This window comes from Vidua macroura, chromosome 21 (genome assembly GCF_024509145.1).
Source record: "Vidua macroura isolate BioBank_ID:100142 chromosome 21, ASM2450914v1, whole genome shotgun sequence".
In the NCBI taxonomy this organism is placed as follows: Eukaryota; Metazoa; Chordata; class Aves; order Passeriformes; family Viduidae; genus Vidua; species Vidua macroura.
This window is the reverse complement of record NC_071591.1, coordinates 2,170,097-2,185,276: the sequence shown is the minus strand read 5'-3', so window position 1 is coordinate 2,185,276 and position 15,180 is coordinate 2,170,097. Positions and strand designations below refer to the sequence as shown.

Below are 15,180 nucleotides of genomic sequence, written 5' to 3'. Positions count from 1 at the left end.
CCCCACCCTTTCCCAGGGATGGGCTTTGGCATCAGTCTCAGTCTTGCCCTTTCTCATCCTCACTAAAGATAACATTTTTCTATGCAGCCATTGTCAGAGTTCACTGGGAACAAACACCACCCAGCCCTCCTTCCCTTAGAGAGCAGCTCTGGAAACCACTGGCAGATTCCTCTGGGAAAACCCTGTGATATTTGTAGCAAGAAAGGCCCAGGGTGAAGGTTGAGCACAAATCCCAGCAGTCCAAGGAGCTCTCTCTCCTCAGAGGTCCCACCCTCAGCACAGAAGGCCAGAGCAAGTAACACACAGCAGGGAGGTATCTAGATACAGGTACTTTATTTACAAATATTTAGATTAATAGCATTGTTACATCAAATGAGGAGTACAGCAGTCCAAACAGATCCTTTCTGTGACAGAAACAATGAGACCTACTGTAACTTACTCTGGGAGTACAGGTATTGCACCTCAACAAGCTGTAGTCATTACAACACTGACTTCACATCAGCAGCAGGTCGTGGTCCCTGGGCAAACCCTGGTGCAGCCTTGGGTTAAGCAGGATGCAGGAGCTGGAGATCTTGAACATACCCATCTACTGAGGAACAGGAGTTAAAAAAGGACTAACCAGACAAACAAAGGGACAGCACACGAGTTACCCAAATCCTATTGTCTGCACATTCCAGTTTTGGCTTTTATTTAACATTGACTGTACAATACTCTGGTACCACTGGTTACTTACAAGTCTGAACATTGTAGAGTTTTAGTGTCTAGAGAGGGATTTTCAGACTACTTTGTATTTGAAATGCTGCAGTAAGCCTGAAGTGGGATATTGCATCGTGGTTAAGCACTTACCCCCTTCCATTTTTAAACCTTGTGATGTTTTCCAAGTGAAGCTGCACAAGGAGCCACAGCAAAACCCCACTTTAGTGCAGCAACACCCCCCAGGCAGGGTCACCATGTGACACCCCCTCACACACAGACCAGGCTGTGGCACCCCAGGAAAGATGTACTTGAAGAAAACCCTTTAAAAAAAAAAAACCCTCACAAAGCACTGTTAAAAAATACAAGAGTAGTTAAAAATCCCTAGAGAGCACATGTTGTTCCAACTGTCCAGTTCAGCCTCTGCCCAGTCCCAAAGTTACAGGTACAAAAGCAGGAGGTGTGCGAGAGCCCGGCCACGGCTGAAGCCCGAGAATGCCAAAGAGAAGCAGGCAGAGCACTGCTGAGTGCAGAGGGGAGCATTGCACAGTGCAGAATGAGAGCCACACCCCACTAGTGTTAATGGCTGCGTCCCCAGCACCGTGGGGACCCTGCAAGTGACACCCAGCAGCTGCAGCCCCTGCTGGGCTGCGCTGCCACAGGGGCACAGAGAGCTCAGACTGTACAAACAGGGGGTTCTTACACACTGCTCTAATGCCAGGCATCATTTTCTTCATTAAAATCATATACACAGGATGTATTTAACTGTTAGCTCAGTTCCTTCAAATTTTATACATATTTACGTTCTGTTAACAAAGGTAAAGGATAAAAGTGGCAAAAGAATGACGTAAAGCTATTGAGCACAAGAATGAACAGATCGCTTCCCTGCGCCACCCCGACCCCAGCACATCCCACAGGGAATTCTTCCAACAAAAGCACATCATTACAGAGCCCCTCGCTACCATCGGAAGTCATTTCACAGCAAAAACTTATCCTTTACTACTGACAGCTCGAACAGTTAGAGGTGGGGAAGAAAGGCCAAAGATCCATAAAATAAACCATACAAGACAAAGCCCTGCAAAAGTGTAAAATCAGGAGTCCAGCATCAGTGCTCAGTTTAAATTATGTATCGGTGACACTATCACAAGGACAATCAAGGAAAAAAAAACTTCTAGATTTACCATGCAGGAGAGGTTTTATTACTCTACTTGCCTTTGATAACCTGATTACATCTAAAGTTGTTTAGCAGTTTAGTACTGTGTTAAACTTGTCTCAGAGTTTTAATTAAACCCAGTAAGATGTACAGAAGATGGGGAAGCGGTCAAAAGCACCACTCCCTAGAGCCAGAGGTGAGGGGTCAGGAGGAGCCACGGAGGGGTCACTAGCAGCCACAGCCTTCTCTCTGGGGCTGGGGTTCGCTCGTTAGCCGCCCCCCCTGCGGGGCTGACGGTTTGTGCTGCACGCCCGACTCGGCCGCGTTCAGGTCCAGGCTTCCGTCTTGGATGTTCTGGTAGATTTTCTTGGCAGCCTCCAGGAACGCGTCCTCCACGTTCTCTCCACTGCAAGAGAGCAGCAGGAGTTACTGGTGCTGCAGTGCTGCTTCCAGAGGGAGCTGTGCAGGCACTGTGCCCTCCTCTTCAGCCCAACAGCCCAGCCCCAGGACAGGGCAAGCCCTTCCTGGCCACAACACCCCTATCAGGACCAGCCAGGAATAAGGAATATGTGCCAAAGAACTGAGGAGCAAAAATGAGCCGAGGCATCGAGCCACGTGCACAGGACAATTCTGACAGAGGCTTAAAGGCAAAGGAGCTGCTATGGATCAGAACCTGTTTTTGTTACAAAGTTCTGTTGTGACAGGTGCCAGTGGGAGCCACATTTCCTGGTGGCCGTGGAGATCTGCTCCCCAGTGACACAGCCAGCCCCAAGCATGGCACAGCAATTCTTCAGTTACTGGAGGGGCTGGTCATTGCCTACAGACCAAACCTGCAGCTCTGAACAGCCGGGGGAAGGAACCCTTTACACACTGAACACACCCCACACTCAAATAAGGCCTGAAATCCAAATCAGTTCATTTAAATTCAACCAGTCTTGGCCTGAAATGCAGGCAGAGGTCTCAGTTCCAAGTTACTTTCAAGTCACAGCAAACAGACCAACCTGAACGTTACCGCAGGCAAAAGTCACTTACGTTTTTGCACTTGCTTCAAGGAACAATAAACCTGTTCAGAGACAGAGGTTTAACAGTCAGTGCACAACACACCTTAATAAAGAGCCCAAAGTCAGACACACCACGACCTTCCCATTACATGCAAGACACTATTTTAGTACTAAACAAGCTTTTGTGACTATGTCAAGGCATCAACACAAGCTGATTTCTAGAACTACACAGAGTTATCAGACTGCCTGGGGCACAGGAGTTTGTACATACAATTCTCTCACTCTGGAAATGTAAGCCTGCAGCTATCAATGCTGAGGATTCACTTTAACATCACTATCTTGTAGGAAAGTACCAGCTCAAGAGAAAAAAACACACCATTTTCTTCAGCAAATTGTTTGGCTTCTTCATATGTAACATCCCTCTGTGCTTCCAGGTCTGCTTTGTTTCCTATGAGGATTATCACCTGGGTCAGGAGAGACAAAGTTAGTCTGGGCCTAGGAGCCTTTTCACTGCCACCTTCATTATTAACGAGACTTTCTGAAAAACCAAAGGGAAATAGAAGAGCAGATTATCTAGAGAAGCCATGCTCCTTCAGGAGAGCTCTGCTCTAGCATTCCCCACCCTGGGAAAGCAAGAACAGCATCTCCAGCTGACACCTTCCAAGGCTTTAGGGTGTTCTCATGAGATGAGGTCCTAAAAAGCTGCTCTTTACTCATGAAAACTGTACCCTGAGCCACTTCTTGTATTTGTTTAATCACCTGCTAATCCAGACAGAATTTTCAGAGTTTTCTCATCAGTTTGGTGCTAAAGTATTTTAGAGGCATTCAGGAACAGGCTGAAGAACAACAGCTCTGTGATATGGGCAGAAAGACCCAGAAGGATCTTCCTCCACAAAACCTGCTCAGCTTTTGCTGGAGATGCAATTTACATTCCAGCCTAAGGACAGCATTCACCTCATTACTGACACAAAGCAAGAAGGAGTAACACAAGTCAAGGTTGGTCCAGATTTCATCCCAATTTTGTCTCCAACTGCTTCAAACAGACCCTGAAAGGTGAGTGGCACAAGAAGACTTTTAGAGGAAGCCCTTTTGCTGCAGCTGTGATCAGGAAGTGAATCACTGCACTCTGCACGTGGGGACAGGAGCAGTGCAGAAAACACAGGCAGTTCTTGCAGAGACCACTGCAGTGCTTTGGGAGAAGCAATCTTGCTTTTAAGCTAAATGAAGTCAAACTTACAGTATTTGGATTGGTGAGGTTCCTTGCATCTGTCAGCCAGCTGCTTAAGTGATTATACGTACTTCTTCTGCAAAGAATCAAGGGAGGACACTTTTAGCATTTTATAAAATATTTAGGTGCCAACAGCACAGTCAGCATCCAAACACAGCAACATCCATCATCCCTGCTGATCTCCCCACTTCAAGACAGACAAACAGCAGCAGTGTGGACTCAGACTACAAATCCAAGTCAACTTTAAACCCTTGGAGCAGCTCTTACACTGCCAGTGGAAAGCCAGACCAATTCCCACTGCTAGCACACAGCTCTGCACACCGACAAGGCTGGTGCTGTTTTCAACAGAACACATTAAAGGGTTTCCTGTCAAATACCCTTACAGCACACAGTGCAGCAGAACAGCACACCAGTAACAAACTGCAGAAGGTCATGTTTTACTCAAGATTTACACAAGCAGGAAATACACCTACATATGCAAGAAAAAACAAAGAGGTGCCTGAAGAACAGCCCCAGAAGAAGATGAGAGATATGTGAAAGCAAAAGTATTTCACCTTGCATCTGATGCACTATTGCTTGAGCAGCATCTTTAGCTGTAACCTCTAGAGGAAGGCAGGATGGCTGCTGTGCAGTGCCAGGCTGCTGGGGAAGAGGCCCAGGGTCAGGCTGAGGCCAGGCTCTCTCCCCACACACACCACGGGCAGCTCTGCACGTTCACTGCGGCACCGCCGTGCTCTGCTGGGCCCACTGAGGACACCCCTGCCAGGTGAGCAGCACTGCCACTGCCTCCACAGCAGCAACAGCCACGTGCTGAAGAGCAGATTCTAAGGGCAAAGCCAGTTCTTTAAAACAACTTCAACACAGGCTGAAATGCATATTCCTCAGGCTCAGCAGCATCAAGACTTTCCAAGACAAGCCGCTCACATGATTCCCTGTGTCTCATCTGCAGCTCTTTAACCACGGGGGTATTTAGGTAAGGTGTGGCAGGCATGCACAGCAGGATGCTGCTCATCCAGACACACACAGAGCCTCTGAGCCAAGGGGACAGACCAGACAGTACCTCCAGGGCTGAGCATCCCAACCTCAGCAGCACACCCAGAGCTCTGCTGCCCTTACCTGGTGATGTCGTAGACCATGAGAGCTCCTGCTGCTCCTCTGTAGTAGCTTCGTGTGACAGCCCTGAATCTCTCTTGTCCTGCTGTATCCCAAATCTGTAGTTTAATTTTTTGGCCACTAACTTCAATTATTCTTGTGCCAAATTCAACACCAATTGTGTGGGGACAGTCTGCCATAACTGTCATGAAAAATAAGAGCAAAGATCAGATCTTCCTAGGACAAGGTTTCCTTGCTGCAAAAGTATGACTATCACAAGTTTTCAGTTGTCTTTACTAGACTTTCAGTTTCTAAAAAAGCATTTTTATAGCTACAGTTCCCAAACTGCATCACTTAACCAGAAATAAAATGCTGTATTTCCTGAGCTGCTGTTAGTTTTAAAAACAGTTATAGAATTCCTTGCCTTCTCTGCTGCTCTTTGGTCATACATATCAGAAGGTACCAAGTCAGCTGACTCCCAGTCTATCCTTGCAGAAGGTTAACTATTTTAATGCAGTAGGAAAAGATAATTCTTAGGGAATTACCAAGAAAGATGCAGTTAAAAAGTCTGTCACATCTTCAAAAACAAACACCCAAGTTGTTTCAGACAGGGCAATAGCACGACTGTCCAAGAAAATGCCAGTTTCATAAGTAGCTACAAACACACCAAATCAAATCCAAAAAGGCATCTTTCTAGTTATGATAAACTTATGTTAATGAGCTCATCTTTGAGGAAGATCAAGACAATACAGACAGGATGAGGACCTACTCAGGCTACCTAGAGTTAGGGGCAGTCTCACAGCAGAGGTGTTTGGCACGTTAGTTTGGTTGTACTGCTTTGGCTTGGTGCTGGCAGAACATTCTCCTCATGGACAGTTTGAGCATGTGCAAAATGGCACATGTCAGAAGTTCCTATTTCTACTGGAAAACAAATATTTTAACTGCAGCTCCTACCCACTTGTTACCACATCTCAAGTAGCACATGGTGATGTCAGTACTGAGAAATACCTCCAGACTTACTCACTGAGTGAGGTAACAGCTGCTGCAAACCCCAATGCAACACACACAGGAGAAACTGAAGCTAATTCTTAATTACTGATGCTACAACACGAGACAATGTTTCAGCTGAGAGAGACTGCAGCAAGCCCTAAACCATCACCCAGGGCAGGCCAAGTGTCCTGCAGGGCTGCTTAAGGGTGCAAAGAAGGACTCAAAGCAAAATAATTCCCTTTTTTTCCTTTTGAACTCCTTAACAGCACTAAAAACTCCAACTGCTTGTGATCAAGCTACACCAATATTGAAAACATGCAACGCTCAGACAAGAAATTTCTTTGTCCATATCAAAATCCACAGAAAAGCTGTAAAATCAGATCCAGTTTTCCCACTCCTCACAGGCAGGATTGGCTGGAGCAGGTTTTGCCATAACTACATCAATATTTGTTTCTGCATCTGCTGAAGTCAAACCAAAAATGGGACCCAGTACAATCCAAACTCATGGAGAGTAAGACAGACACCAAATCGAGCTCATGCATGATGGAAACAGGCAGGGAAAAGGGATGAAAACGCCAGTTAGAATAAATACCATGAACTGAAATACTCACACTTCTTTTCTGTGAATTGATGAAGCAAACAGGACTTTCCTACACCCATGTCCCCTGTTACAGAAAGAATAGTTAAATCATTGTTGCAACAGGCACATTTTCTTCCTCCCACACAACAAATGGTACAGAGACATTCATTTCCCAGGTCAGATGGGCAGTGTTCTATCCCTGGCTATATCCTTGAATTTATCAACTTGCCACTAAAGCTTTGGTTACAGGTACAGCTTGCAAGCAAGAGCAGAACACTCAGGAAATAGCTAATTTGTATGACTGATTTTATAATTGTATTTCACAAGGTTCTAAAAAGTACAGCTGAAGAAACTGAAACGTAAAATATACTTGGTGCTTGCTCCTGACTTACTGTGGTAAGAACATCAAAAATACTGACAACCATGCAGAACACCTCAAGAAATTGCTTTATTTCCACTGATCCTCTTGCACAATGCCAGGAGTGAGACACAGCAAGATTTTTTAAGAACCAACTTTTCCAGAGGCTGAGGCTGTCACAGCAGCCTGACTTATAAACCTGCAGAGCATTTACACCTACACAAGGTCATTAACAATTAAACAATTAACAGCAAAACCAGTTCTTCCAGGACAGCAATAAATGCAATCCCTTAGAGTCCCTGACTAAGCAGGCAAGGAAGCTGCAGCTAAAAGCAACATTTAAACACAAAAATACAGCCTGACAGAGGTTTATGAGCCTCATGCAATGGTTTCCAATCAGCACTCATGCCTTCAACATAAATTCTAAAACCTTTGAGATTAATGATGCAAAATGCTGCAGTAAATGCTAAAGCTGCAGAGAATTGTGGTGACCTGTGGGGACTGAGGTGGGACAAGCACGAACTGAAAGCAGCTTGGCACAGCCAACCATTCTCATGTATCCACACAGAACGCACACAGGTGGGAGCCCACTGGTACTTACCAATAATGATGTACTTAAAGATGTAGGAATAGTTGTAAGGTGCAGTTGCCATTGTGGCACTAAAATAAAAAACAGAACATGTCAGAACTGATACTTGTTCCCTCAAGGCGACCCAAATAATCCAGTTTAGTTCATATAAACAAAAAAACCCTTACTCTTCCTCTCTCCCACAACCACCCTTTCATTCACAGTTCAAATCTGTGTCGTTCCCCAGTCACTGAATTAGTGGCACAGCCAGCCAGCAAAGTTCCCACAGTTTGCTCTGAGCCCCTGTCAGTGAGGCCTCCAAGCAGAAACACACTCTGGGGTAGTACTGATAATCAATTTTATCCAGAAGGACTGAAAGCTGTTGAAAAGCTCAGTCCCTCCTTGCTCTGCACAGTCACTGCCAGACCAGCACTCACCCGCCAAAGAGCCGATGTATCAACCAAAAAGAAAATCTGACTCCAGCACAAAATGTGAAGAGATTTAACAAAACCAGCAAGTTGGAACTATTACCTCACACTTCTGAGACTTGCAACAGCAACAAAGGAAGCAGTGCAGCTTGCAGCAAACAGCTAAGATTTAAAAGAATGCTGTAGTAGCCTTAACTGGGGCCTGGGGTGCTGCTTGTCCATGGTGGAAAAGCGCTGCAAGCCACAAATCGGATGTTCAGGAAGTTGGTTAACATCTCTGTGGCTTTGTCAGCACAGCAGTGCTACAGCAAGGCTGCTGAGCAGTTTCTCTTTTTTAAAAGCAGCCAAAATACTTCTAACATTCTAGAATTTTCCTAAATGTAGCGGGAATTAGAACTGGCTTCGGCTGTCTAAATCTGCAAGGAGTAAAAGCTGACTTGCTAATTAACACACCACCTAGCCAGGATTACACTTCTGTAAGGGCCAGATGTTGGCAGGTAACATTAAAGATGGGAAATGCCTGCTTTGGTCCCAGCTTTAAGTTAAACTGGATCCACTGATCAGTTAAGCAAGTGGAAAATTTCTAGCAGGAATTCAGCACTTCCCTTGCTGCTCCTGCAGGGCAGATAGCCAGCCATTACAAACACATGGTACTCCTTACAAGGAACACTGCTGGAGCCTAGAAAGATTTTCATTAGGTCATGTGTCATTCACATGACAAATGAAACCAATACTGGAAAGAAATACAAACAGAGGAAAGCTTCCTAGGCCTGGGACTTTCTCAAAAGCAAAGCAGTGTTCCTTGCAGCACAATTAATCCCTCTCACTGAACTGCAGTCGTAAGAAAGATGAACAAATCTCATTCCCAGCACAGAGCCAGCAGCCTCTGCTTCCCAGCACTGAGATTTGAGGCAAACATGCTTATCTAGACCTGGGAGGGGAACAACTCCCAGAGCAGCTAAGAAGGGTTTACTGAGTGCCAGGCACTGCTCTGCACCTCGTCTTCCCTCCAGGCCTGGCTCAGGAGATGGAAACACTCGGTCCTTCTGTCCCAAGCAGAACACAAAGCACCTCTGCTAAATCCTAGAGACACACACGGTTCTACTAAACCAGGTTTATTCCAAGATAGGAAATAAAGTGACAGTTTTGGACACTAATTCACCAAGCAAGCCAGCAGCTTTACTGCCTTATTTCCTGGAAGATTCCAGAATTACAGTACCAGCTTCAACAAGTGCACGGGTTATTTTCAACAGCAGTAAATAAAGACAAGTCACTGCTCCATATTGAGTTGCAAAGGAATGTGTCACTGTGGAAACATCCAGTCCTTCAAGTTTCCTGAACATCTTCACACATTATGTTCTTTTTCTTCTCCAGCATGTCCCAGCACAGTAAATTTGGCACACAAAGGACACGTTCCTGCAGGACCCTTCACCTGCCACCTCCTTTCTGGGCAGGGCAGGAGCACCATGCTCACAGCTGAGCTCCATTTGATGGCACACAGGGCTAAACTGGGGTCCTTGAGGCAACTGGAAGTATAAAAGAAAGCTTGAACCAACTGATTCATACATGCAAGTACTTCAGGAGGAGAGCGGGAAGTGCCCTGTTTTCCACAGAGAACAGCTGAGTGTTACAGCCACAAGACACCAAGAGCACCAATATGCACCAAAGATCTCCTGTGCATTCTGAGGATGGAAATATCCAGTAACTTATGCTGTTAAAAAACCCAACCAAACCAACCAGCACCGTGAACTCCAAGACAGGGAACCAGCCACCTGTGTGGCTATGAAATCTGCAGAAGCCTGCGTGCCCTCTCTTCCTCCCAAGACCAGGAGGCCAAGGAATGCCAAGTACTCCCAAACACAAGGAAGTTTCATGTTTCTGAGCACATGACTTGAGGATATCACTGTGTGGTAAACAATGTTGTACTGCTCTGCTGTTCCAACCAGGAGGGAAATGATCCTGCTTTCCAAGTCTGGGAAGTGAGGAGGACTTTATTTAAAGCATGAACAGACCAGGAACTCAGTGCAGTCTCTGTCACAAACTGAATTTGAAGCGCGTCTCAACTAGATCTTCATTGCTAAATATACAGCTCTGATTGTCAGACTGTTTCTGCTTGCTGAGATATGCCCATTTTCATTATGCCCTCTAAGTAAAAAAGTCTTAACTATGCTATTTCAATACAAAAAACTACTGGTATTACATTTATTCCAAGGGTCACATTACAGGAAAGCTTCTGAAATACTCCAAACCATTAGTAAAGGTCAGGAATATTTTCTGGGGAACAGATGATTCCTTTAAATAAAAAAATCAAATAAAAACCCAAGCAATACTAAAACAAACAAATAAACTTTTAAACACTCAAATTCCAATAAGGATTAGCAGGAATTCATGCTGTACTGATCTTGGAACAGAAGTGATATTCCACAAGGACTCTGTGCTGAAGGAGGAAAAAAAAAAAAAAAAACACAAACTGAACACAGAAACCCTGCTGAGAATTCAGCCTTGGAAAACTGACCACCTCAGCATTTACTGCAGATGAAAGAAGGAAGTCCAGACAAGAACAGGGCACAAGAGGGGTCAGTAAATTCTAAACTATCAGCTACATGTCAATGCAAGGGGTTGATGCCTTGATAGGCATCACCCCTCTGTAGGAACTCGTTCTGCCTCCACCCTCTCTGTTCCAGACACGTGAATCTCCGTAATTCCAACAGGGGGGATGGGGATTTCCTCCTGGGAGAGCAAGAACTGCAGGGCTGAGAAAGTTGCCCATAAATATCCACAGCTCAGCCTCAGCCACTGCTGGCACTGTGCGCTGTGCCATCAAAGTTAACCAGCCATGAGTTTACTGCTAACAGAAAGCAGAAGTTTAGTCTGGGAGCTTGGCCTACCTGCCATCTGGGAAAGGCTGCCAGCTCAGCCTTGGCTCCCTCCTCCCAGGTAAGGCTGCCCTGGAGCCCAGAGCATTACTGCAGGATGGCCACTGGCCAGAGGATCTCACTGAGCACACATTTATGCTCATTTCAAAGCCTATACAATTCATTTCTGTATTACGTTAAGACTGGAAATTCTGCAGTGAGCAGTGTCACCAAATCTATTTCCCATATATCAACTTCTTAGAGGATTTTTTAAAAAATAAAGTTAAAGATGACCTTAATGAGACACCAGTACATCTACATCTCCTCTAATCAACAAGCACTACACAGATATTTAGAAATCTCACTGAAGCCTTATTTCAAGTATCAGCTACATCTGTACTTCCTGAGATAAGATTGTTCTGAGCACACTGCTATAACATTCTTTATCAGTAACATAACTGTAAATATCAGATTCATAGCAGCCTTTGTGAGACCTGTGCAGTTCCTTCCAGTTCAAGGACACAGTTTTAACTCTTCACTGGATATCATTTACAATAAGAAATTTAGTATCTTTATGCTCACCAAGAAGCAGGTGTGTTATGAAAGGAGACCAGAACCTGCATGCAGAGGGTTTATTAAACACTGCTGTGGTTCATACCACCAGCTGCTGGATGGTCCATGTGCAGGGATGAGAGCTGGGGAAAAAACCACCACCTTCAAACTCAGCACTGCCCAGTTGTTACTGGTTCCCTGCAAAGCACAGCACTCTGCAGCCAGGGAACCACAGGGTAGCTACTCTGAAGCAAAAGGTATTTTGTAGTCCATCTGGGCAGCCAGGTGTTCTCCAAGGATGTGCAGTAGTAAAAGCTCTCACAGTTGAAGCTGCAGATTACTTGGATGTTAATGAACAGACAACAATAAGATTGGTAAGGGGGAGGAGCTGGAGAGAGGTAGAATTGTTTCATTTCCTAATTGCACTTTTCCCCTGATAAGGACTTTTGTCAAGCACGCAGAACAATGTGGTTCAACTGGTACCTCACTTCAGCAGGCTAGCAGAAAGAGTCTGTGAGTGCTTCAGTTATGGTCACCTGTCAGATCACAGCACACTGAAGGCAATAACAGTTCTGTTATCAATTCATTCACCCAAGCACTGAATTCCCATAGGTCTGCTGTCCACAGCAGTCTATGAGGTCTGCTACAATTAAATTCCACTGTGGTTCTCTGCCTTTCACACAGCAAGGACATTCAGGTCTTCCTAAACCACATCAACATCTCAGCTCTCTTTAAGATGATGTTCTGCAGCCACCCTGCTCTGCTTATTTATTCATTTTTGCAGGCTTGGCTTTACAAAGCCCTGCTGAGCCTGATTCCTGAGGAGTCTCAGAGCCTGCTGCAGCCTTCACACCTGTCTGACAACATCACTTGGTGCTGGCCAGTTCTTTACTCATCCCTCAGCTCTTCCAGAGTCATCCTCCCTTGCTTCCCCCACCTGGATTTCACCAAAGCATCCAATCAGCACAAGACAGGAAATTTGGCTGAGCTGATCTCTGTTCACCCAGCAGCCTCTGGGAGCTGCTGTCCAGGATCACTTTGCATTTCCTTACTATTCCCACCTCCAGCAGCACACGAGGCCTGCAGGCTCTGGGGCTCAGACTGCAGCCCTGCAGAGCCCTTTCCAGGCTGTTCTTGAAGAAATGCATTTGATAAATGTTCCCTAACCATGTCAAACACTCAACCCAGCCTGAGGCCTAGGATTCACAGGCCTTCACTTCTTCCTCCAGGAGAACTTCATTTTTCTTTTAAAATCCAAGCTACATAACACACTACCTTCACTTTCTGACTTTCCTCACCAGCTCTCCAGTCACACCCACGTTGTCCTGGTTATCCTTCTACTGGTTTCACATCCTGCTTCATTAAGTTACTCCACTTTGCTTCCTAAACTTCCTGCATTTATACGTGCACACCTCAATTCTCCCTAACCACACCCCAGCAGCAGAGCTGAACTCATCACTGCCTACCTGTCCTCATCAGCTCGAGCCCCTTCTGCCATGGCCCTCCCCTCAGCCACCCTTTATCCACTTCTATTTCCTCACTTATCCTACTCTCCTCTTCCTACAGAACACTCCAACCTGTTGTGTGTCTGTTCACAGCAGGAGAACCGAGGTCCAGAGACACCAGTAAGTTTGGGGCAGCATATACAAAACCAGAAGAGTTTTCTGTCATTCCAACAAATCAGAACACTCTGGAGCCACCACCTAGGAAAACACAAGTCACAGACATTTTAGGTAAATATTAACTAAGAGCTACCTCCTGTTTCAGGAAGATTCAGCAAAATGAGAATCAATCTTAACCAGGTTTCATTAGATGCCCAGGAGAGCAGGTAGTTTTAAAGTATTATTTACATTTTACATCCCAGTAACTCCAGTAGAACAGGTTTGTTTCCAAACTGCTGTCCTTCCTAAGAACTCCTCATTCTTTTTGTTACTCATAAAATGGAAAAGAGGAACTTCTTCCTTGCACTCAGACCTATGACATTTTCAAATCCCTACAGGAAGCAAGCAAATTCCTTTATAAACCATATTAAATTGTGACATTTAGTAATTAAACTGCCCAAGGTATTTTCTTCCCATCAGCAAGTACTGCCCAAGCACAAGGGCCCCTCAGTCCAAACCAGGACAGGAATCAATGCCAGGCAACACCTTCCAGAGGATAACATCTGTAAAAGATGTGGTGACTCGGGGTTTAGGATGCAGCCAACCTGAGGGAATGCTGTTCACTAAGGGGCTCTGTCACCTCTGAAAAACATCCCCACACAGACCTACCCTGCTTCAGAGCAAAAGCCACAGCGAGTAACCTCCAGTGCAGACACCACCTCTCGCTGGTTTTAGTGCAAGGATAATTCAGCACAACTCCAATTCAAGACAAAGCTACCAAAACACATGTTGTGGATACTTAGTGTGCTGCAAACAGGCAATAAACAATTAAGAGAACGAAAATAATTTCTCTTTAGCTTCAATAAGCTTTGACAAAAAAAAAAAAAAAACCCAAACCAGTCTAGAATACTTTCGCTGCTTTCTCAAATAGGAAGTGGCTTTTCCCTCAAGCCTCAAAGTTATTTTTCTGTCAAAGTTCATGACGGCACAGGTCAATATAACAAAAGCAGAGATAACGCTGCACATCGGCCACATATACGGCGCAATATACACATACACACCCTACGTGCAACTGCAACAGCTCGTAAGGGGGAGATATAAAAACACACATATAAAAATATCGCCTGTGGCCGGCTGTTTGCTGGTGGCGTTGCCGACTGTGCGGTGCCGAGGAGCAGCGGGAGGCGGCGGTGACACAGAGCGAAGCGGCCTAGTCCTGCCCGCAGCCTCACCCGCTCGGCCCGGCCGCCCCTTCCCCTCCCTGCCGGCCCCGGGGCCCGCCCGCAGCGCCCTCGGGGCCGCACGGCGCCCTGCGGGCCCGCGGCTCGGGGCGGCACCGGCACGGAGCGCCGCCGACCGGGACCCGCCCCGGTCCGCCCGGCCCGGCCCGGCCCGGCCCGGCGGAGCCCCGGCGCGGGGCCTGGCGCTGCAGGCCCGGCCGGGCGGGCGGCCCTGCCGGCCCCCCCGTACCTGTGCTCGGGGCTCAGGGAGCTGTGCAGCGCGGCTGTGCGGGCGGTGCCCGGTGCCCCGCGGGCTTGTGGCTCGGCTCGGTCCGGGCTCGCTCCGCTGCCTCAGACGCGGCTCCGCTGCGCCCCCATCACCCCCGCAGCCAAGATGGCGGCGCCCCTCGCACGGGGTTTCCCCTCCCACTCTCGACGGGCGCCGGGGGCCGCACAAAGAGTGGGCGCGAGGGCGCCGCGGCGCAGCCAATCACGGCGGCCGCTGCCCGGCGGGGCCCCGCCCACCGCGCCGGCGCCAGGGGCGGGGCCTCTCGGGGCGGGGCCGGGGCGGGGCGGGGCGTGGCGGGAGCGCGCGCCCTCAGGCGGAGGAGCGGCGGCGGCGCCTCAGGGCGGAGCGGGGCTGTGGAAAATCCCGGATTTCCGCGCTGCTCTCGGGGAAAACGGCACGGAAAGCAACAGCGAGCCGCCCTGCAAGCCTCAGCTCGCCGAGAAATGCTGAGAACGGAACGGCCCGGCGCAGGTACGGGGCTGTCGCAGTGTCCAGCACCGCTGAGGGGCTCCAGAGCTCCCCGTCTGTCTCCAGGATCAGCCTCCGGTGCGAGGCCGCGTCCCGTGAAGTGC

At 47.3% G+C, this 15,180-nt stretch overlaps 1 protein-coding gene across 2 annotated transcripts; it reads right to left on the bottom strand.

Moving 5' to 3' along the window:
- Positions 1-316: 316 nt before the first annotated feature.
- On the bottom strand, positions 317-14,747 carry RAB14 (RAB14, member RAS oncogene family). 2 transcript variants are annotated; one of them, XM_053996311.1, is made up of 9 exons: positions 14,570-14,747; positions 13,076-13,201; positions 7,697-7,755; positions 6,769-6,822; positions 5,192-5,369; positions 4,085-4,151; positions 3,224-3,311; positions 2,879-2,909; positions 317-2,252 (listed from the first exon to the last, which is right to left on the bottom strand). In XM_053996311.1, exons 3-9 carry the CDS (start codon positions 7,746-7,748, stop codon positions 2,075-2,077), a joined length of 648 nt encoding a protein of 215 aa, XP_053852286.1. In that variant the 5' UTR covers positions 7,749-7,755; positions 13,076-13,201; positions 14,570-14,747; the 3' UTR covers positions 317-2,074. The 2 variants fall into 2 exon arrangements, with proteins under 2 accessions (XP_053852286.1, XP_053852285.1); XM_053996310.1 differs by lacking the exon at positions 13,076-13,201.
- Between the last annotated feature and the right edge of the window lie 433 nt (positions 14,748-15,180).

Excerpts from the sequence above, each read along its gene's own strand:
- RAB14 (XM_053996311.1), bottom strand. The coding sequence starts at position 7,748 with ATGGCAACTGCACCTTACAACTATTCCTACATCTTTAAGTACATCATT. Across the intron at positions 6,823-7,696 it reads CTTTAAGTACATCATTATTG|GGGACATGGGTGTAGGAAAG; the intron begins GTAAGTACCAGT and ends TTTCTGTAACAG. Across the intron at positions 4,152-5,191 it reads ATGGTCTACGACATCACCAG|AAGAAGTACGTATAATCACT; the intron begins GTAAGGGCAGCA and ends GATTCTTTGCAG.